Consider the following 24,085-nt stretch of genomic DNA (forward strand, 5'->3'; position numbering starts at 1 on the left):
ACTCTAGGGAGTTGAAAGGTCAAAGGTTGCAACCTTCTGTGGGGGGTGGGGTTTGCAGAGTCAAGAGTAAAAAAACAAGTGAAAATTTAGCAAGGAGCAGACAGAAGTACTGTATATCAGGATCAGTAACATCCACATGCTTATCTGTTTATCTCCTGTAAAGACAGAGCAAGTAACCCCTTACTGTCTTCTCTTTTATGAACTGCAGTACACTACAAGTGTTTGTTTTACTAGTAATCAATTCATTGTTGTGATTTTTTGGCAAAAAAGTTTAATGTGTGTGATATATATATATATATATATATATATATATATATATATATATATATATGCACGCACACAGATAGACATACATATGCACATACACGCAGAAACTGTAACTTAGAAAATGTATTTGTAAGAGGCTGAGCTGTTCTGAGGTGCACAGATATTAAGGCAGTATGGGGTCCACATATTTGTTTCTCGGGCTTATCATAAGTGCCTCACCAGCCTCCGACCTCACTGCACGTCACTGATAGACAATTGGGAGGCGGATTATCTCGGCCGTCAGGCTTTACATCCGGGGGAGTGGTCCCTCCATCCAGATGTGTTTTTTGAGGTTGTTCAGATGTGGGGTCTTCCAGAATTAGATCTGATGGCTTCTCATCTAAACAAGAAACTTCCCAGGGATCCTCAGGCAGAAGCAGTGGATGCGTTGACACTTCCGTGGTGTTATCACCCTGCTTATATTTTCCCGCCTCTAGTTCTTCTTCCAAGAGTGATCTCCACAATCGTTTGTGTTGCTGGTGACTCCAGCATGGCCAGTTGCCAACCTTGGCTACTTCCATTAATGCCGGAGCTTCTGTCTCAAGGTCCATTTTTCCATTAGGATCTCAAATCATTAAATTTGAAGGTATGGAAATTGAACGCCTAGTGCTTAGTCATAGAGGATTCTCTGACTCGGTGATTAATACTATGTTACAGGCTCGTAAATCTGTTTCTAGAAAGATTTATTATCGAGTTTGGAAGACTTATATTTCATGTTGTTATTCTCATAAATTCTCTTGGCATTCTTTCAGAATTCATAGAATTTTACAGTTTCTTCAGGATGGTTTGGATAAGGGTTTATCTGCAAGTTCCTTGAAGGGACAAATCTCTGCTCTTTCTGTTTTATTTCACAGAAAGATTGCTAAGCTTCTTGATATTCACTGTTTTGTACAGGCTTTTGTTCATATCAAGCCTGTCATTAAATCAATCTCTCCTCCTTGGAGTCTTAATTTGGTTTTGAAGGCCTTACAGGCTCCTCTTTTTGAGCCTATGCATTCTTTGGACATTAAACTACTTTCTTGGAAAGTGTTGTTCCTTTTGGCCATCTCTTCTGCTAGAAGAGTTTCTGAATTATCTGCTCTTTCTTGTGAATCTCTTTTTCTGGTTTTTCATCAGGATAAGGCGGTTTTGCGGACTTCATTTAAATTCTTACCTAAGGTTGTGAATTCTAACAACATTAATAGAGAAATTGTTGTCCCTTCCTTGTGTCCTAATACTAAGAATTCTTTGGAGAGATCCTTACATTCTTTGGATGTGGTTAGAGCTTTGCCATTTTATGTTGAAGCTACTAAAGATTTCAGGAAGACTTCTAGTCTATTTGTTATCTTCGTGGTTAAAGCTTTGGATTCATCAAGCTTATTTAGAGTCGGGTTAAGCCCCGCCTCAGAGAATTACAGCTCATTCTACTAGATCAGTCTCCACTTTGTGGGCTTTTAAAAATGAAGTTTCAGTTGATCAGATTTGCAAAGCAGCAACTTGGTCTTCTTTGCATACATTTACTAAATTCTACCGTTTTGATGTATTTGCTTCTTCGGAAGCAGTTTTTGGTAGAAAAGTTCTTCAGGCAGCTGTTTCAGTTTGATTCTTCTGCTTATATTTTAGGTTTTTCTTTTCATTTATGAGAATAAACTTATTTTGGGTTGTGGATTTTTTTTTTTTCAGCGAAAAAATGGCTGTTTTTTTTTTATCCCTCCCTCTCTAGTGACTCTTGTTCCACATCTTGGGTATTGCTATCCCATATGTCACTACCTCATGGACTCTTGCCAATTACATGAAAGAAAACATAATTTATGTAAGAACTTACCTGATAAATTCATTTCTTTCATATTGGCAAGAGCCCTTGAGGCCCACCCTTTTTATGGTGGTTAAGATATTTTTGTATAAAGCACAATTATTTCCAAATTCCTTTGTTGATGCTTTTTACTCCTTCTTTTTTTTTTTTTTTTAAATATTTTTATTGAGGTAAAAATGTCGGCAAACAATTGAACAATATACAGTCACCTGCAAAGAGAAGCAATAACAAGGTATCATATATATTATACATTATAGGCTGCGTAAACCAAGGTTAATAATATCAATTGTACTATTGAAAGACAAAGTAGGTAGATTCCAATGATAATATAAACCTTCTCTGCAAAAATATGAGGCCTCTCTTGGGCCTCAAACCATGAAAAGGAAAAATAAACATTTGTAGAAGGCTACTTAAAATAGGAGAGATCACTTACGGATCCCTTAACATTCACCTCAGATTTTACATTTTCATGATGTTATAGCTGGTAACTAATAATACAGTAAAACAATTTCTTTCATGTAATTAGCAAGAGTCCATGAGCTAGTGACGTATGGGATATACATTCCTACCAGGAGGGGCAAAGTTTCCCAAACCTCAAAATGCCTATAAATACACCCCTCACCACACCCACAATTCAGTTTTACAAACTTTGCCTCCGATGGAGGTGGTGAAGTAAGTTTGTGCTAGATTCTACGTTGATATGCGCTCCGCAGCAAGTTGGAGCCCGGTTTTCCTCTCAGCGTGCAGTGAATGTCAGAGGGATGTGAGGAGAGTATTGCCTATTTGAATACAGTGATCTCCTTCTAAGGGGTCTATTTCATAGGTTCTCTGTTATCGGTCGTAGAGATTCATCTCTTACCTCCCTTTTCAGATCGACGATATACTCTTATATATACCATTACCTCTGCTGATTCTCGTTTCAGTACTGGTTTGGCTATCTGCTATATGTAGATGAGTGTCCTGGGGTAAGTAAGTCTTATTTTCTGTGACACTCCTAGCTATGGTTGGGCACTTTGTTTATAAAGTTCTAAATATATGTATTCAAACATTTATTTGCCTTGACTCAGAATGTTCAACTTTCCTTATTTTCAGACAGTCCGTTTCATATTTGGGATAATGCATTTTAATTTAACATTTTTTACCTTAAAATTTGACTTTTTCCCTGTGGGCTGTTAGGCTCGCGGGGGCTGAAAATGCTTCATTTTATTGCGTCATTCTTGGCGCAGACTTTTTTGGCGCAAAAATTCTATTTCCGTTTCCGGCGTCATACGTGTCGCCGGAAGTTGCGTCATTTTTTGACGTTATTTTGCGCCAAAAATGTCGGCGTTCCGGATGTGGCGTCATTTTTGGCGCCAAAAAGCATTTAGGCGCCAAATAATGTGGGCGTCTTATTTGGCGCGAAAAAATATGGGCGTCACTTTTGTCTCCACATTATTTAAGTCTCATTTTTTCTTGCTTCTGGTTGCTAGAAGCTTGTTCTTTGGCATTTTTTCCCATTCCTGAAACTGTCATTTAAGGAATTTGATCAATTTTGCTTTATATATATGTTGTTTTTTCTCTTACATATTGCAAGATGTCTCACGTTGCATCTGAGTCAGAAGATACTACAGGAAAATCGCTGTCAAGTGCTGAATCTACCAAAGCTAAGTGTATCTGCTGTAAACTTTTGGTAGCTATTCCTCCAGCTGTTGTTTGTATTGATTGTCATGACAAACTTGTTAAAGCAGATAATATTTCCTTTAGTAAAGTAACATTGCCTGTTGCAGTTCCTTCAACATCTAAGGTGCAGAATGTTCCTGATAATATAAGAGATTTTGTTTCTGAATCCATAAAGAAGGCTATGTCTGTTATTTCTCCTTCTAGTAAACGTAAAAAATCTTTTAAAACTTCTCTCCCTACAGATGAATTTTTAACTGAACATCATCATTCTGATTCTGATGATTCCTCTGGTTCAGAGGATTCTGTCTCAGAGGTTGATGCTGATAAATCTTCATATTTATTTAAAATGGAATTTATTCGTTCTTTACTTAAAGAAGTCCTAATTGCTTTAGAAATAGAGGATTCTGGTCCTCTTGATACTAAATCTAAACGTTTAAATAAGGTTTTTAAATCTCCTGTAGTTATTCCAGAAGTTTTTCCTGTCCCTGATGCTATTTCTGCAGTAATTTCCAAAGAATGGGATAATTTGGGTAATTCATTTACTCCTTCTAAACGTTTTAAGCAATTATATCCTGTGCCGTCTGACAGATTAGAATTTTGGGACAAGATCCCTAAAGTTGATGGGGCTATTTCTACCCTTGCTAAACGTACTACTATTCCTACGTCAGATGGTACTTCGTTTAAGGATCCTCTAGATAGGAAAATTGAGTCCTTTCTAAGAAAAGCTTATCTGTGTTCAGGTAATCTTCTTAGACCTGCTATATCTTTGGCTGATGTTGCTGCAGCTTCAACTTTTTGGTTGGAAACTTTAGCGCAACAAGTAACACATCGTGATTCTCATGATATTATTATTCTTCTTCAACATGCTAATAATTTTATCTGTGATGCCATTTTTGATATTATCAGAGTTGATGTCAGGTTTATGTCTCTAGCTATTTTAGCTAGAAGAGCTTTATGGCTTAAAACTTGGAATGCTGATATGGCTTCTAAATCAACTTTACTTTCCATTTCTTTCCAGGGTAACAAATTATTTGGTTCTCAGTTGGATTCCATTATTTCAACTGTTACTGGTGGGAAAGGAACTTTTTTACCACAGGATAAAAAATCTAAAGGTAAAAACAGGGCTAATAATCGTTTTCGTTCCTTTCGTTTCAACAAAGAACAAAAGCCTGATCCTTCATCCTCAGGAGCAGTTTCAGTTTGGAGACCATCTCCAGTCTGGAATAAATCCAAGCCAGCTAGAAAGGCAAAGCCTGCTTCTAAGTCCACATGAAGGTGCGGCCCTCATTCCAGCTCAGCTGGTAGGGGGCAGGTTACGTTTTTTCAAGAAAATTTGGATCAATTCTGTTCACAATCTTTGGATTCAGAGCATTGTTTCAGAAGGGTACAGAATTGGTTTCAAGTTGAGACCTCCTGCAAAGAGATTTTTTCTTTCCCGTGTCCCAGTAAATCCAGTAAAAGCTCAAGCATTTCTGAAATGTGTTTCAGATCTAGAGTTGACTGGAGTAATTATGCCAGTTCCAGTTCCGGAACAGGGGATGGGGTTTTATTCAAATCTCTTCATTGTACCAAAGAAGGAGAATTCTTTCAGACCAGTTCTGGATCTAAAAATATTGAATCGTTATGTAAGGATACCAACGTTCAAGATGGTAACTGTAAGGACTATCTTACCTTTTGTTCAGCAAGGGAATTATATGTCCACAATAGATTTACAGGATGCATATCTGCATATTCCGATTCATCCAGATCATTATCAGTTCCTGAGATTCTCGTTTCTGGACAAGCATTACCAGTTTGTGGCTCTGCCGTTTGGCCTAGCTACAGCTCCAAGAATTTTTACAAAGGTTCTCGGTGCCCTGCTGTCTGTAATCAGAGAACAGGGTATTGTGGTATTTCCTTATTTGGACGATATCTTGGTACTTGCTCAGTCTTTACATTTAGCAGAATCTCATACGAATCGACTTGTGTTGTTTCTTCAAGATCATGGTTGGAGGATCAATTTACCAAAAAGTTCTTTGATTCCTCAGACAAGGGTAATCTTTCTGGGTTTCCAGATGGATTCAGTGTCCATGACTCTGTCTTTAACAGACAAGAGACGTCTAAAGTTGATTACAGCTTGTCGAAACCTTCAGTCACAATCATTCCCTTCGGTAGCCTTATGCATGGAAATTCTAGGTCTTATGACTGCTGCATCGGACGCGATCCCCTTTGCTCGTTTTCACATGCGACCTCTTCAGCTCTGTATGCTGAAGCAATGGTGCAAGGATTACACGAATATATCTCAATTAATATCTTTAAAACCGATTGTTCGACACTCTCTAACATGGTGGACAGATCACCATCGTTTAATTCAGGGGGCTTCTTTTGTGCTTCCGACCTGGACTGTAATTTCAACAGATGCAAGTCTCACAGGTTGGGGAGCTGTGTGGGGATCTCTGACGGCACAAGGAGTTTGGGAATCTCAGGAGGTGAGATTACCGATCAATATTTTGGAACTCCGTGCAATTTTCAGAGCTCTTCAGTTTTGGCCTCTTCTGAAGAGAGAATCGTTCATTTGTTTTCAGACAGACAATGTCACAACTGTGGCATACATCAATCATCAAGGAGGGACTCACAGTCCTCTGGCTATGAAAGAAGTATCTCGAATTTTGGTTTGGGCGGAATCCAGCTCCTGTCTAATCTCTGCGGTTCATATCCCAGGTGTAGACAATTGGGAAGCGGATTATCTCAGTCGCCAAACGTTGCATCCGGGCGAATGGTCTCTTCACCCAGAGGTATTTCTTCAGATTGTTCAAATGTGGGAACTTCCAGAAATAGATCTGATGGCGTCCCATCTAAACAAGAAACTTCCCAGGTATCTGTCCAGATCCCGGGATCCTCAGGCGGAGGCAGTGGATGCATTATCACTTCCTTGGAAGTATCATCCTGCCTATATCTTTCCGCCTCTAGTTCTTCTTCCAAGGGTAATCTCCAAGATTCTAAAGGAATGCTCGTTTGTTCTGCTGGTAGCTCCGGCATGGCCTCACAGGTTTTGGTATGCGGATCTTGTCCGGATGGCCTCTTGCCAACCGTGGACTCTTCCGTTAAGACCAGACCTTCTGTCACAAGGTCCTTTTTTCCATCAGGATCTGAAATCCTTAAATTTAAAGGTATGGAGATTGAACGCTTGATTCTTGGTCAAAGAGGTTTCTCTGACTCTGTGATTAATACTATGTTACAGGCTCGTAAATCTGTATCTCGAGAGATATATTATAGAGTCTGGAAGACTTATATTTCTTGGTGTCTTTCTCATCATTTTTCCTGGCATTCTTTTAGAATACCGAGAATTTTACAGTTCCTTCAGGATGGTTTAGATAAGGGTTTGTCCGCAAGTTCTTTGAAAGGACAAATCTCTGCTCTTTCTGTTCTTTTTCACAGAAAGATTGCTATTCTTCCTGATATTCATTGTTTTGTACAAGCTTTGGTTCGTATAAAACCTGTCATTAAGTCAATTTCTCCTCCTTGGAGTTTGAATTTGGTTCTGGGAGCTCTTCAAGCTCCTCCGTTTGAACCTATGCATTCATTGGACATTAAATTACTTTCTTGGAAAGTTTTGTTCCTTTTGGCCATCTCTTCTGCCAGAAGAGTTTCTGAATTATCTGCTCTTTCTTGTGAGTCTCCTTTTCTGATTTTTCATCAGGATAAGGCGGTGTTGCGAACTTCTTTTGAATTTTTACCTAAAGTTGTGAATTCCAACAACATTAGTAGAGAAATTGTGGTTCCTTCATTATGTCCTAATCCTAAGAATTCTAAGGAGAAATCGTTGCATTCTTTGGATGTTGTTAGAGCTTTGAAATATTATGTTGAAGCTACGAAATCTTTTCGTAAGACTTCTAGTCTATTTGTTATCTTTTCCGGTTCTAGAAAAGGCCAGAAAGCTTCTGCCATTTCTTTGGCATCTTGGTTGAAATCTTTAATTCATCTTGCCTATGTTGAGTCGGGTAAAACTCTGCCTCAGAGAATTACAGCTCATTCTACTAGGTCAGTTTCTACTTCCTGGGCGTTTAGGAATGAAGCTTCGGTTGACCAGATCTGCAAAGCAGCAACTTGGTCCTCTTTGCATACTTTTACTAAATTCTATCATTTTGATGTATTTTCTTCTTCTGAAGCAGTTTTTGGTAGAAAAGTACTTCAGGCAGCGGTTTCAGTTTGAATCTTCTGCTTATGTTTTTCGTTAAACTTTATTTTGGGTGTGGATTATTTTCAGCAGGAATTGGCTGTCTTTATTTTATCCCTCCCTCTCTAGTGACTCTTGTGTGGAAAGATCCACATCTTGGGTAGTCATTATCCCATACGTCACTAGCTCATGGACTCTTGCTAATTACATGAAAGAAAACATAATTTATGTAAGAACTTACCTGATAAATTCATTTCTTTCATATTAGCAAGAGTCCATGAGGCCCGCCCTTTTTTGTGGTGGTTATGATTTTGTATAAAGCACAATTATTCCAATTCCTTATTTTATATGCTTTCGCACTTTTTTATCACCCCACTTCTTGGCTATTCGTTAAACTGAATTGTGGGTGTGGTGAGGGGTGTATTTATAGGCATTTTGAGGTTTGGGAAACTTTGCCCCTCCTGGTAGGAATGTATATCCCATACGTCACTAGCTCATGGACTCTTGCTAATATGAAAGAAATGAATTTATCAGGTAAGTTCTTACATAAATTATGTTTTTTACGGTGTATGAATAGGATGAACTTTAAATTGAGTAGGTTTAAGACTGGGAGAGTTGTTAGATTTAAAACTTTTAACTCAAATGCTAAAAAAAAAAGAGGGATAAAGTCAACACTGTGGGAAAATGAAAAGCTGCAAGTAAAAAAGTAGTGATGGTTGCGGTACTAGTTAGAGAGACCGCGTAGATAGTCCTCCTGAATTAGGAGGCATATTATGGTGGGGGGGGGAGGTGGTATTATGGGGAGAAGGTGGTCATTATAGCGTACTAAGTTATTGGTATAGTAATTAGATAATAGATTAAAATTACACCTAGATCAAGGGAGCCATGGATTCTGTATTGACAAAATTGGCGAAGTGCATGGGACTTATTCGAAATGTAGTGCATAGGGAGGGCATAAGTGGTGATTATAGAAATGCAGGACCTGCCTGCACTAGTAGCACTATGTTGAGCTGCAAAATTAAAACATTGCATCGTAGTGTATCTATAACCATACTAGCAAGTTGTAAGTTTATACTCTATGCCTTGAAATAGATCAGGAGAGCACTCAGTAAGATGCCCACAGACTAAAAATGCTGAGTTTGTATGTATGTGGGTGACTTGATTTGCTGACTGGGGTAAACCTTCCATCAAGGTGTGTATGGGAGCAAAGAGAACTGTTCAGTATTAAGAGGTTACGTATACACCCAGACCAGGAATGAGGGGCCTAAATCCTAGATAAACTGAAAACGTTGCGTGTCAATATAGGGCTCAGTATGCTAGGTCACTATCAAGATAAGAAGAACAGAGCTAAAAATATAGACATTAAATACCTGTAAGGGAACTCTATTAGGCCAGGAGAGGTGAGGTTGTGAGTTAGTATTGCTAAGAAATGTTTCTCATATGTGGAGATCATTAGTTTTCTTCCAGGGGCCTACTGTCAAATTACTAAGAGTTTACAGCATATATTAATTAGTATTAAGTGAGAATATATAGCAAATTTCACGAATGTGTCTAAAAGTGTGAAGGATATAATAATTCTGAATGAGTCTCCATCAGTCTGCCCAAGACATAGTTATAATCTGTGAATATGATGTGACACTGATCCTGTCTTCATAGTGTAAGGAGTACAATTGGGTGACCATAGGATGAGCTGTACTGCTGAGAGGTAAATTATATATATCTCCCTACCATAATGAGAGAATCAAATGTCTTTCCCTACTAGTACAGCTGAATTCTGCTGGCCGGGTATGGGCCCTATACCCAGCACAAGTGTGTCTTAACATTAGATAAATAGCCTATGACTAGAGGGGAAAACATACATCACACGCCAAGAGGTTTAAGTGCAATATGCTACACTAAACATTATGGTACTAGTGGTTTCTGTTTGTGTACCACATGGACAGGATAATTAGTATAATCTTATTTGCAGTACCACAACTGTAGGTATGGCTAGGTGACCAATCTGTTCTCGGGCTCTTAGGCATTGTTGTTATTCTCATACTGGAAAACATAAAAAACTGGTATGGGACAACAACAAGATAATATAACAGTCAAAAGAGCTAAACCATGCAAGACTCCTGATCCACAGATACCTGAGCGTAATTTTGTTAAGTTATTGCCCTATATTGAACACTTTGAGAATAAAATATAATTATACACTAGCAGTCAAAAATTAAAGTGATTTCTCTCCTGCGCATATTGAAATAGTATGTCTCACTATGTGTGTATACACATATGCAGTATGTTAAAGTCTAAGCCTTGTGGCCTAATTCACAGGAACACAATATAGATGCTAAGTTGAACTGTAGCTAGGGCAAAAAAACGGTGAAACTAAACATTATAAACTGTGTATATTAACCATAAAGGGAAGTCTTTAGTAGGAAGCTCAAGTCTATAGTTGCCGTGAGGTCAAAAGTGTAAACCACAACCGCGAAATTTGTCGATATGTCCACATTTGCTGCAACATTATCTGATGAAATGAGCCTCCGGTGATTGTATACTTAAGGGTGTTCACCCCACACCCAATGGCCACATTAAAGAGAGCCTGCCCCCAGGATAGTGGGCCAGCTCCAAACTTATTCTTAGGTAGCGTCCAGATGTTCGGACAGGAAAGTAGCTGTACAGTGAGTCCCAACAGAGTATATCCCTAGGAGGGAAGGTTCTATACCTTCCCCACAATCCAGGGACTAAAATATAAACAATAGGTCCCAAATATTACACAGCAACTCAGGAGTCAAAGAATGTGTTTGTAGTAGCCTAACTAGATTAGGGGGGTCTAAATCTCAAACCAAGGTACATCAGGCAGTAGAGACCGCAGATAGCAGTGATATCATGAGGATATAGACCCTATTCAGAAATGTATTTAACAGACACCTTCCATATGTTGTCCTATGGAAATTTTCATATGGTCTCTTGACTGAGTATTATGTATTTCTAAAAGGTTAAACTTGGTCTTTTAAATGTAAACTTTAGGCTAATATTAGCTTGTGCATCAATATAGATGAAGCTAATAAAGTATACTGTATATCTGGATATAGTATTTGTAGTTAGGGTGTACAAAGAAATATGTTTAAACTAAAGCTAAATAACACATAGGTACTGGGTCAATAATTATTTCACTGGCGAGATTAAATACAGCATATGATAGAATTGTGTTTCTCCTCTGTGCCTATGAAAAAGTATTAACACCAGTGCTAAGGTAGTAGAACATTGAGGGCGATATAACACATGGGGGGCAGCAACTATATATCCAAAGATAAAGAATATCAACAATAAGACCAATGCAAGTTTACAACTAAAGAAATGTAGGGCTTGTAAGCCAATATTAGTCAGTCTGTAGAGAGCAAATGCGATAGATAGGGGGGAGCGTTACATAGGATTTCAGTGCCAGTTGTGTTCTGATCAGCAGCAAATAAAAAAAGTCATCCTATACCCATTTTCTCCAAATAATTACTATGGTGCTTATGAAGGCGCTCTCCCAGTAGCTTAATGCTGTCACAAGTATGTCCCCGTAATAGGAGGTTGTTATAAAAATTCAATTCTTGTAACCGGACCTTACTGTGCGAAGGTGACAGCAGCACAGGCCCCGCCAGAGCCGTAGGTGAGAAGTGATGCATGAACTCCGATGTATGAAGATCGGTTGCTTCCTCCGTATGGAACATCAGTGTGTCTCCTAAGCCTAACAGCTCGCCTATGCCCAAGTTTTCCTGAATGGAGCGCAGGACGGAGTCCGCTAAGTGCTTCTTGGTACAGGATACTAGGGCTCCGGATGTGTGGTTTAGGACTCTCTCTGCATAGCTTAAGCCATCTGGTGTTGTTAGTAGTAGCGCAGCTTGATCTGCCCTGGAACAGTGAAGGCTAAGAATCGCCCGTAAATCCTTATCGTGGACAGCCATATTTCCAAGCTCTATGCCTCTCGGGTCGTGAGTGAGCAGAGAGCTTGCGGGTGCGGTAGGTAGAGATGATTCCGGTGACTGGCTATCTGCATTACCCACTAGTGCCGAAGGGGCAGTTTCCAGATCGGTCTCCTGTCGTCTGACAACCGGCCTCTCCTTGAGGTCGTTATTGCTACCGGTCAGCGTATGGTCAGTGCTCCTAGTCTCCTGCGTTGTTAGGGAAGCCAAAAGCAAGAGTATATCATCCATCATACTCTGAAAATGTCTCTCCAATAGTAGTTGTGTGCGTTGCTCCCAAGCTTGTAGGGCCTCCATATTAGCCGTATCAGTAATTGTACGGGAACTCCACGTGGTGTATGTGAAGAGGATATACTAGCGAAAGATCCCCTATACGGCACTCTTTCCTGTTCTTGTAGCTTGGAGTAGTCCCCATATGCTTTCAGTGAAGTTTTAGCAGTGTCTAGATCATTTCAATCTAAAATATATTTTCTTTTTGTATTGTTATGGCCCAGGAGCTCAAGGAATATGCGACTGACTCCATCGGCTGCTGGCTCCGCCCCCCCTTTTTACTCCTTCTTTATCACCCCACTACTTGGCTATTTGTTAAACTGAATTGTGGGTGTGGTGAGGGGTGTATTTATAGGCATTTTGAGGTTTGGGAAACTTTGCCCCTCCTGGTAGTATTGTATATCCCATATGTCACTAGCTCATGGACTCTTGCCAATATGAAAGAAATTAATTTTTCAGGTAAGTTCTTACATTAATTATGTTTTTCTATCTGAATCATGAAAGAACATTTTTGGGTTTTCCCTTTAATTTAATGGAAGTATGCGTTTTTGTCAAAATTAGGTCATCATAAAATTCTGTCAAGCTTCTGAAACAAGCAATCTAAATACACATGATCAATCTAAAATGTCTATGTTGACTAGAGATTTTGTTCCTGTTTTTTATTAGGCTTATGCAAGTTGGAGAAGAATTCTGTGGCAGTAAATCAGAAGTCTTGCAAGAATCTATAAGGAAGCAAAGTGTCAACTATTTTAAGAATTATCACAGGTAAAGAGTGGCTAAATACACAAACATGCTACACACACACACTTTTTCCTATCTTTAACATTGAGTGGACTAGTAACTTTCTCTTGAGTCTAGTAACTTTTAACTGCTGGCTAGTAAACCATAGTGCTATTTTCTTTCCTAAGATATGGAGAGTCCACAACGTCATTCAGTTACTAGTGGGAATATCACTCCTGGCCAGTAGGAGGAGGCAAAGAGCACCACAGCAAAGCTGTTAAGTGTCACTCCCCTACCCATAATCCCTAGTCATTCTCTTTGCCTCTGTCAATGGAGGAGGCGAAGTTTGGTGTCTGAAGAAATGCATTATTTTTTCGGGACCTTTTTCTGCAAGTAAGGATTTGGGTTTAGCTGAGTCCATGTCATTCTCTTCAGTAGAGTAGTGGTGACTTTTAAGCAGTTAGGAAGTTGTGAGGTAGTCCTTGCTTTGTTTCCTAACACATTTCTGCCCATGGTACAGAAAGCCAGAGTTGGTTACTCTGTTCTTTCTTTTTATACAGGTCTCTGTAAGGAGTATATGTCCTTTCACACCTTGTGAGCTTTTTTCCTGCCGGACAGCTAGACTGCAGGTAAGTGCTTTTGTCTTCTAGGTCTTGGAGACTTGTACTTCAGAAGAATATGTCATATGGAGTAGATGGGGAAATTTTTAAAATCCTTTATACAGGATTTTCTTTGGTAGTGGGCAGACACATTACATATGTTGAAACTAGGGGGTATATTTGTCAAGCTCCATATGGAGCTTGAGGCCCCTTGTTTCCGGCGAGCCTTCAGACCGCTGCTCTATTACTTGTCCGCCTGCTCTGAGGTGGCGGTCAGAAATCTACCCAATCAAATAAGATCGCGTTGATTGACACCCCCTGCAAGCGGCCGATTTGCCACAAATCTGCACAGGGCGGCATTGCACCAGCAGTTCACAAGAACTGCTAGTGCAATAATAAATGCCAACAGTGTGTGCTGTCTGCATTTATCGATGTGCAGCGGACTTAATATTCTACTTCGTGTCATGTCCACTCGCACATTGATAAATATACCCCAGGGGTTAATCTTCCCTTTATTTGGACGTTTTTCCTCTTTGGGCTAATTTTGTTGAAATACTTTATTAGTATGTGTGTGTTTTATACAGGGATTTATGTATAAACTTAAAATTTGGCAGTTGGTTTTCATTGCTTGCTTAGCTAGAACAGGCTAACTGACAGACTGCTTGAGTGTTTGTGTAAATTAAAGGGACAGTCTACACCCTATCATACTTTTTACCTACCTGCTCAAACACATTAAACAAGTGTCCTGAACCAGGTCAATGGTACACCATCTAGAAAGCAATAACTGTAATTGTGAAAACGTGTTTTTTTTAATCAGTCTAAAATGGCCACCAAGCTCCACCCACCTCTTTACCTATCTTTGGTTATGTTTATTACCTCCAATTATGATTGACTCGTAAATCATTTCTCATGAACGCACATACTAATTTGCATATGAGCAGATAAACCACTGGAGTGTAACAGCCTAATCAGCCCCTAATGCTTTAGGTTGTGTAACGATCGTTCAGGATGAGGATCATAATCAGACAAGTTTTAGGGATATTGTCTTTTAGAGAGGTGTGTAATATCATAGTGTCCTAGTGCAAACCATACTTTCATATACATTGAAACTTCAGATTTAAGCTTGAACACCTTCGTGTACTGGTACTGTTAAAGGAGGTATTGGCTATTTTGGACGACTCAGATACTTCTGTTGTTGTCAACCCTAAGAATTCTAGTAAACATAATAAATACTATGATGTTCCTTCCTCTGTGGAAGTTTTTCCTGTCCCAGACCATGTGACGGAGATTATTTCACAGGAATGGGAGAAGCCAGGGATTCCTTTCTCCCCGTCTCCTTTATTTAAAAAGATGTTTCCTGTTGCTGACTCCATTAAAGATTCTTGGCGCACAGTGCCTAAAGTAGAAGAGGCTATTTCTACTCTGGCTAAGAGAACTACGATCACTATAGAGGATGGCTGCTCCTTTCAGGATCCCATGGACAAAAAGCTGGAAGCTTATTTGAAGGAGATGTATGTTCATCAAGGTCTTCAATGGCAACCTGCAGTTTGTATTGCCACAGTAGCAAGTGCAAAATACTACACAAAGTCACTAAGAATAACTATAGATAGGGGGCGCTAAAGACAATAGCAATGCAACTGTAGCATTAACCTAAACAATAAAATATTATTAATCATATTAATAGGGTAAGAATGCTACCTATGGATAAATTTAGATGTCAATCATATTAAAGTTCCTGTATACCAAGATTGAACAGTGTACAGTTAGCTGGGTCGCTGCCAAACATCCAGCCTGCCTCCAATAGCACTGTATGAGTGCTCCTCACAAATGTGAGTACCCTGAATAGGGCATTTATTGGCTTATTTCCATTCTGTTACTGGTACACACATGCACCTCTCCTGTTCTCTATATTTTTCTTTAGTAGCAAGTGCAGCATCTCATTGTTGTGATGCCTGAATTAATTTTAGTAGAGACTCCGTTGGAGGAGATACAAGATAGGATTAAGGCTCTCAAACTAGCCAATTCTTTTATTTCTTATACTAACATTCAAGTTATTAGACTGGAAGCCAAAATGTCTCGCTTCTCTGTCCTAGACTGTAGGGCATTGTGGCTAGAATCTTGGGCAGACTTTCCCTGTTTTGTCAAGCATGGAGATGAGATGTCTCAGATCCTTGAGCTGTGGACATAGTATCTCAGGGTGTAATGCTTTGGTTATTTATTGGATCTGTTTTTGCAGAGTTAAGGTTTGTTGTAATTTTGTTATAAGTTTGTAGCCAGCAAATGATACCAAATACAACTTATCATATTAGTAGCATTTAAAGGCAATTTATATGTTAACTCATGTTAATAACAGCAACTGCAAGGTTAATAAGGGTATGCAGTCCTTAGCGCAACAATAACAATTGTTATGTTTAAACATGAATATTCAAGGATACAAGAAGCAAGGAATCAGATTGTTAGTAGCATATGCGACAGTAACGATTTTCCTGTTAACATAAGGATCCTGGTTAGTAAGTGCAGCGGTAAGTAAAAGATGCAATAAACTGTAACATTAGGTTATATCCTGGGTTATAGACAGAACTGTGTAATGGATTGACGTTTAGGGTGATTAGCAAGTGCAGCGTGTATAGTGGTAACAGTACTCTTAAGGGTTACAAGGAGTATCTGACTTACTTTCCTGACCGATGTAAACGGTTTGCAGCACAAGTCCAGGACACTGGTGCTGGCTGCTGCGTGAGATCCGTCTGAGATCAACCTGACACGCTGTGATGGCGGAAGTGCTGGAGGTTGTGCGGTCCGACAGCGTGGTTCACGCTGGAGAGAGGAGGAGTGTCTCTCTACTAATGCAGCAGCAAGGCGCTTACTTGCGTAGTTACTGGTCACAAAGGCTGTAGAGGATTAGACAAGAGCTGGAAAACATTTCAGCACTACTAAGGTACAGCAATTAGCTTCAAATGAGAAAATAATCTCTAGGTAGTTTTACCCGGAATCAAAGTGTGGCTTCTAAATTGTGTCACAAGACATGTAACACTGATAATTAACAAGCAATGAAAGACTGCCTGAGGCGTGTTTAAGTAGGCAGAGTTGGGAGAAAGAATCATGCCCCCTGTTAAAGGTACAGTAGCAGGACACAGGGTTACAAAATAGAATTCAAAACTGTCCCTCTTAGGGGCAGATTCCACCTCTCAAGATTTTCTGCAGACCAGGTCAAAAGAGAGGCATTCTTGAACTGCGTTCAGTACCTTTCCTGGAGTGATTGCGTTCAGTACCTTTCCTGGAGTGATTGTTCCAGTTCCAGTAAGGGAACAAGGTCTAGGATTCTATTCAAATCTGTTCGTGGTTCCCAAAAAAGAGGGAACTTTTCAACCCATTTTAGACCTAAAGTGCCTCAACAAGTTTCTCAGGGTACCGTCCTTCAAAATGGAAACCATCCATTCCCTTCTTCCTTTGGACCTGAAGGATGCGTATCTTCATGTTCTCATCCACAGGGAACATCACAAATTCCTGAGATTTGCTTTTCTAGACAAACACTTTCAGTTTGTGGCTCTTCCGTTTGGACATGCCACAGCACCCAGAATTTTCTCAAAGGTTCTGGGGACTCTCTTGGCAGTGATCAGGTCTTGGGGAATTGCAGTGGCGCCATACCTGGACAACATATTGGTTCAGGCGCCATCTTTTCAACAAGCAAACTCTCATACAGAGACCTTGTTGCCTTTTCTATGTTCCCACGGTTGGAAAGTGAATTTGGAAAAGAGTTCCCTTGTTCCAGCTATAAGGGTGGTTTTCTGAGGGACCATAATAGATTCCCTATCCATGAAAATTCTTCTGACGGAGGTCAGAAAATACAAAATTCTCTCCTCTTGCCTCTCTCTCTTGGTCTACTGTTCGGCCATCAGTGGCTCAATGTATGGAGGTAATTGGTCTGATGGTCGCTTCCATGGACATCATTCCCTTTGCTCGATTCCATTTGAGAGCTCTGCAATTATGCATGCTCAGACAATGTAATGGAGACCATTCAGATCTGTCTCAGAGGAAAGATCTAGACCAGCCGACAAGAGACTCTCTCCTGTGGTGGCTTTCTCATGATCATCTGTCTCAGGGCACATGCTTCCGGAGACCTTCCTGGTTAATTGTGACCACGGACGCCAGCCTGCTAGGCTGGGTAGCAGTCTGGGACTCGTTAAAGGCGCAGGGACTATGGACTCGGGAGAAGTCGGGCTGAAGGTCACTATTGTTGTCTATCTGCCATCCACATTCCTGGAGTGGACAACTGGGAAGCAGATTTCCTGAGCAGACAGACATTTCATCCCGGGGAGGGGGCTCTCCATCCAGAGGTGTTCTCAAGGTTAACCCTCAAATGGGGGGTGCCAGAGTTGGATCTGATTGCGTCTCGCCAGAACGCCAAGCTTTCAAGGTACGGTTCAAGGTAAAGAGATCCTCAGGCCGCTCTGATAGATGCTCTGGCAGTTCCTTGGGATTTCAGTCTAACATACCTGTTTCCTCCGTTTGTGCTTCTTCCCGAGTTATTGCTCGTATCAAACAAGATAGAGCATCAGTAATTTAATAGCTCCTGCATGGCCTCGCAGGATCTGGTATGCAGACCTAGTGAAGATGTCATCTCTGCCGCTTTGGAGGTTTCCTCTGAGGAAGGACCTTCTAACTCAGGATCCATTCCTCCATACAAATCTTGTTTCTCTGAAGCTGACTGCTTGGAGATTGAACGCTTAGTTCTGTCTAAGCGTGGATTTTCTGAATCGGTCATTGAGACCATGATCCAGGCTCGCAAGCCTGTTGCTCGAATAATTTACCATAAGGTTTGGCGTAAATACTTTTATTGGTGTGAATCTAAGGGCTACTCTTGGAGTAGGGTCAAGATTCCTAGAATTTTGTCTTTTCTCTCGGGAATGTCTGGAAAAAGGGTTGTCAGTCAGTTCTCTGAAAGGTCAGATTTCTGCATTATTTATTTTGTTACGCAAGTGTCTGGCGGATGTGCCAGATGTTCTTTTTGTCAGGCCCTGGTCAGAATCAGGCCTGTGCTTAAACCTAACAAAAACAAAAATGTGATAGTGCACAAAAGGATATATGTGAAATGTTCAAGATCAGGCAGTCACTGTGGATCTCTCCAGATGAACCTCGGGAGAAAGCACATATAGTGAAGTCCTGTGACTGTAATTACCACTCTTTGCCTTTTTTTAACAAAATTACAGTCACAGGACTTCACTATATGTGCTTTCTCCCCTTTTTTCCCTGAGATTCATCTAGAGAGATCCACAGTGACTGCCTGATTTGGGACATTTCACATTTTTTTTTTTTTTTTTTATTGGATTGTGATTTGAACAAGTTTATATTCTGTGTTTAAATCTGTTGCTCCTCCTTGGAGCCTTAATCTTATTCTTAAATTTTTGCAACAGGCTCCGTTTGAGCCAATGCATTCCATAGATATTAAGTTGCTATCGTGGAAGGTTTTGTTTCTTATTGCTATCTCTTCTGCTCAGAGAGTTTTGGAACTCTTGGCTTTGCAGTGTGATTCGCCTTACCTTATCTTTCATGCGGATAAGGCGGTTCTTCGTACTAAATTGGGGCTTCTTCCTAAAGTGGTTTCGGATAGAAATATTAATCTGGAAATTGTTGTTCCTTCTCTCTGTCCCAATCCTTCTTCTCATAAAGAACGTCTGTTGCACAACTTGAATGTTGTGCGTGCTCTTAAATTCTACCTACAGGCGACTAAGGATTTTCGCTAGTCTTCTGCCCTGTTAGTTTGTTTCTCAGGAAAGCGTAAGGGTCAGAAGGCTACTTCTACTTCTCTTTCCCTCTGGTTGAGAAGTATGATTCGTTTTGCTTATTAGAGTGCTGGACAGCAGCCTACCAAGAGAATTACAGCTCATTCCACGAGGGCTGTCTCCTTTTCTTGGGCTTTCAAAAATGAAGCTTCTGTGGAACAGATATGCAAGACTTCAACTTGGTTTTCTCTGCATAATTTTTCCAAATTTTCCAAATTTGATATATTTTGCCTTGGCTGAGGCCTCTTTTGGGAGAAAGGTTCTCCAAGCGGTGGTGCCTTCTGTTTAGGTCTGCCTGTCTTGTTCTCCCTGGCTGTTCATTCTGTGTCCTCTAGCTTGGGTATTGGTTCCCACTAGTAATTGAATGACGTTGTGGACTCTCCATTTGTTAGGAAAGAAAACAAAATGTATGCTTACCTGATACATTTCTTTCTGGAAATGGAGACTCCACGACCCCACCCTTTATTATTATTTTTGGCTAAACCTCAGGCACCTCTACACCTTTGTGTTATTCCTTTTCCATTTCCCTTCGGTCGAATGACTGGGGATTATGGGTAGGGGAGTGACACTTAACAGCTTTGCTGTGGTGCTCTTTGCCGCCTCCTGCTGGCCATGAGTGATATTCCCAACAGTAATTGAATGACGTTGTGGACTCTCCATATCCGTAAAGAAAGAAATTTATCAGGTAAGCATAAATTGTGTTTTTCCATCCCTATATATAAATATATATGTATGTGTTTGTGTTTTGTTTTTTTAAATTGTGGTTTAAGTTCTATATTTTCTTTCCTGTGTTTCTAGTGCTTAGCCGTCCAACTCAATTAAGAAAGTATCTACCAAATGTGAAACATTTTTTTCACCTACATTTTTAGTCAAGCTCATACTAGTAAATCTAGCACGTTCATTGTCCAGTATGACTTAAAATTCAACAAACAGCTCAACAGACTGAGGTTGCAGCATTTTTTTTATTATTTAAATCAACAATTTTAATTGAAAACATAAACTCCTCTTAAACAAAAAAAAAACAAAACTTTTTTTGTGCAATTATTAGGGAGAAAAAGTCTGTCACTTTTTGTCAGTAACCAAATTCTCTGAATAGCCTGATGAAGTGGGTCTTTCAATATGGTGGAAAGTTAATTGAAGTATGAACAGGTTCATTAGCACCATAGACACTATGGAATACTCTAGTCTCTCCTGGTTGGGAAGAACTGCGGCTTTTAAGAGGAACCTTTTGTCCAAACTTACATATCTTTTTAGATCTTTGCTGTTCCCAATTCCAAAATCCCTAATTACAAAATTTCAGCAACAAAGCATCCAATCTCTGATTCAAACTTAAAGGGACAGTCTACCCCACAATTTTTATTGTTTATTACCCATTCCCCAGTTTTGCATAACCAACACGGTTATATTAATATACTTTTTACCTCTGTGATTACCTTGTATCTAAGCATCTGCAGACTTGCATTTTAGCCAATCAGTGCTGACTCCTAGGTAACTCCATGGCCGTGAGCACGTTACTTATATGGCACACATAAACTAGCACGCTGTTTAGCGGTAAAAAAAACCTGTCAAAATGCACTAAGATAAACGGCGACCTTCAAGGGCTTAGAAATTTAGCATATGAGCCTACCTAGGTTTAGCTTTCAACAAAAAAATACCAAGAGAACAAAGCAAATTTGATGATAAAAGTAAATAGGAAAGTTGTTTAAAATTGCATGCCCTATCTGACAGTTTAATTTTGACTAGACTGTCTTTTAAAGGCATTTTAATGATGTATGAGTCACATATTTCTGTAGTAGAAAACGGTTTAATGCAACTTCTTAGTGATAGCATCTTGCACTATAAATTAAGAAACACAACTTTTATGTTCTTCTCATTTAAAGAATGAGGTGTTTGCTCAGGTGTTTTCTTTCATGATTCAAGTAGAGAAAACAATTTTAAATAACATTCCAATTTACTTCTATTATCTAATTTGCTACATTTTTTAGATATCCTTTATTGAAGAAATAGCAATCCACATGTTTGAGCCAATCACATGAGGCATCTATGTACAGGAACCAATCAGCAGCTATTGAGCCTATCTAGATATGCTTTTCAGCAAAGTATATCTAGATAATAGAAGTAAATTAGAAAGTTGTTTAAAATTACATGCTTATTCTAAATCATGAAAGAACAAATTTGGGTTTCATGTCCCTTTAATACCATACGCCTAGATTTAGAGTTCTGCGGCCAAAGGGGTGCGTTAGCTACGCGTGCTTTTTTTCCCCCGCACCTTTTAAATAACGCTGGTATTGAGAGTTCTCAGAAGGGCTGCGTTAGGCTCCAAAAAGGGAGCGTACAGGCATATTTACCGCCACTGCAACTTTCAATACCAGCGGTGCTTACGGACGCGGCCAGCTTCAAAAACGTGCTCGTGCACGATTCCCCCATAGGAAACAATGGGGCAGTTTGAGCTGAAAAAAAACCTAACACCTGCAAAAAAGCAGCGTTCAGCTCCTAACGCAGCCCCATTGTTTCCTATGGGGAAACACTTCCTAAGTCTGCACCTAACACCCTAACATGTACCCCGAGTCTAAACACCTGTACCCCGAGTCTAAACACCCCTAACCTTACACTTATTAACCCCTAATCTGCCGCCCCCGCTATCGCTGACCCCTGCATAATTTTTTTAACCCCTAATCTGCCGCTCTGTACACCGCCGCAACCTACGTTATCCCTATGTACCCCTAATCTGCTGCCCCTAACACCGCCGACCCCTATATTATATTTATTAACCCCTAATCTGCCGCCCCCAACGTCATCGCCGCCTACCTGCAATTATTAACCCCTAATCTGCCGACCGGACCTCACCACTACTATAATAAATTTATGAACCCCTAATCCGCCTCACTCCTGCCTAGCAAACCCTATAATAAATAGTATTAACCCCTAATCTGCCCTCCCTAACATCGCCGACACCTAACTTCAAGTATTAACCCCTAATCTGCTGACCGGACCTCGCCGATACTCTAATAAATGTATTAACCCCTAAAGCTAAGCCTAACCCTAACACCCCCCTAACTTAAATATAATTTAAATCTAACGACATAAAATAAATCTTATTAAATAAATTATTCCTATTTAAATCTAAATACTTACCTGTAAAATAAACCCTAATATAGCTACAATATAACTAATAATTATATTGTAGCTATTTAAGGATTAATATTTATTTTAACCAGGTACAACAGCTATTAAATATGCCTGTACGCTCCAAAAAGGGAGCGTACAGGCATATTTACCGCCACTGCAACTTTCAATACCAGCGGTGCTTACGGACGTGGCCAGCTTCAAAAACGTGCTTGTGCACGATTCCCCCATAGGAAACAATGGGGCAGTTTGAGCTGAAAAAAAAACCTAACACCTGCAAAAAAGCAGCGTTCAGCTCCTAACGCAGCCCCATTGTTTCCTATGGGGAAACACTTCCCAAGTCTGCACCTAACACCCTAACATGTACCCCGAGTCTAAACACCTGTATCCCGAGTCTAAACACCCCTAACCTTACACTTATTAATCCCTAATCTGCCGCCCCCGCTATCGCTGACCCCTGCATAATTTTTTTAACCCCTAATCTGCCGCTCTGTACACCGCCGCAACCTACGTTATCCCTATGTACCCCTAATCTGCTGCCCCTAACACCGCCGACCCCTATATTATATTTATTAACCCCTAATCTGCCGCCCCCAACGTCATCGCCGCCTACCTACAATTATTAACCCCTAATCTGCCGACCGGACCTCACCACTACTATAATAAATTTATGAACCCCTAATCCGCCTCACTCCCGCCTCGCAAACCCTATAATAAATAGTATTAACCCCTAATCTGCCCTCCCTAACATCGCCGACACCTAACTTCAAGTATTAACCCCTAATCTGCTGACCGGACCTCGCCGCTACTCTAATAAATGTATTAACCCCTAAAGCTAAGCCTAACCCTAACACCCCCCTAACTTAAATATAATTTAAATCTAACGACATAAAATAAATCTTATTAAATAAATTATTCCTATTTAAATCTAAATACTTACCTGTAAAATAAACCCTAATATAGCTACAATATAACTAATAATTATATTGTAGCTATTTTAGGATTAATATTTATTTTACAGGCAACTTTGTATTTATTTTAACCAGGTACAACAGCTATTAAATAGTTAATAACTATTTAATAGTTACCTAGTTAAAATAATTACAAAATTAACTGTAAAATAAATCCTAACCTAAGTTACAATTAAACCTAACACTACACTATCAATAAATTAATTAAATAAACTATCTACAATTATCTACAATTAAATCAACTAAACTAAATTACAAAAAAAAAACAACACTAAATTACAAAAAAAAAACACTAAATTACAAAAAATAGAAAAAGATTACAAGAATTTTAAACTAATTACACCTACTCTAAGCCCCCTAAAAAAATAACAAAGCCCCCCAAAATAAAAAAAATGCCCTACCCTATTCTAAAATAAAAATTGTAAAGCTCTTTTACCTTACCAGCCCTTAAAAGGGCCTTTTGCGGGGCATGCCCCAAAGAAAACAGCTCTTTTGCATTTTAATAAACATACAATACCCCCCCCCCAACATTACAACCCACATACCCCTAATCTAACCCAAACCCCCCTTAAAAAACCTAACACTAAGCCCCTGAAGATCTTCCTACCTTGTCTTCACCACGCCGGGTATCACCGATCCGTCCAGAAGAGGGTCCGAAGTCTTCCTCCTATCCGGCAAGAAGAGGTCCAGAAGAGGCTCCGAAGTCTTCATCCTATCCGGCAAGAAGAGGAGATCTGGACCGGCAAACATCTT

General features: G+C 39.8%; 1 protein-coding gene across 1 annotated transcript in view; it reads left to right on the forward strand.

The window, feature by feature from the left end:
• The window catches only part of VPS50 (VPS50 subunit of EARP/GARPII complex), a 994,344-nt gene that overhangs the window by 604,023 nt on the left and 366,236 nt on the right, over window positions 1-24,085 (forward strand). The window contains exon 16 of the mRNA XM_053714049.1: window positions 12,803-12,901. Coding sequence (XP_053570024.1) covers window positions 12,803-12,901 — 99 coding nt within the window. The remainder of the gene's footprint in view (window positions 1-12,802; window positions 12,902-24,085) is intronic.

The sequence above is a fragment of the Bombina bombina genome, chromosome 5 (genome assembly GCF_027579735.1).
Source record: "Bombina bombina isolate aBomBom1 chromosome 5, aBomBom1.pri, whole genome shotgun sequence".
Taxonomy (NCBI): domain Eukaryota; kingdom Metazoa; phylum Chordata; class Amphibia; order Anura; family Bombinatoridae; genus Bombina; species Bombina bombina.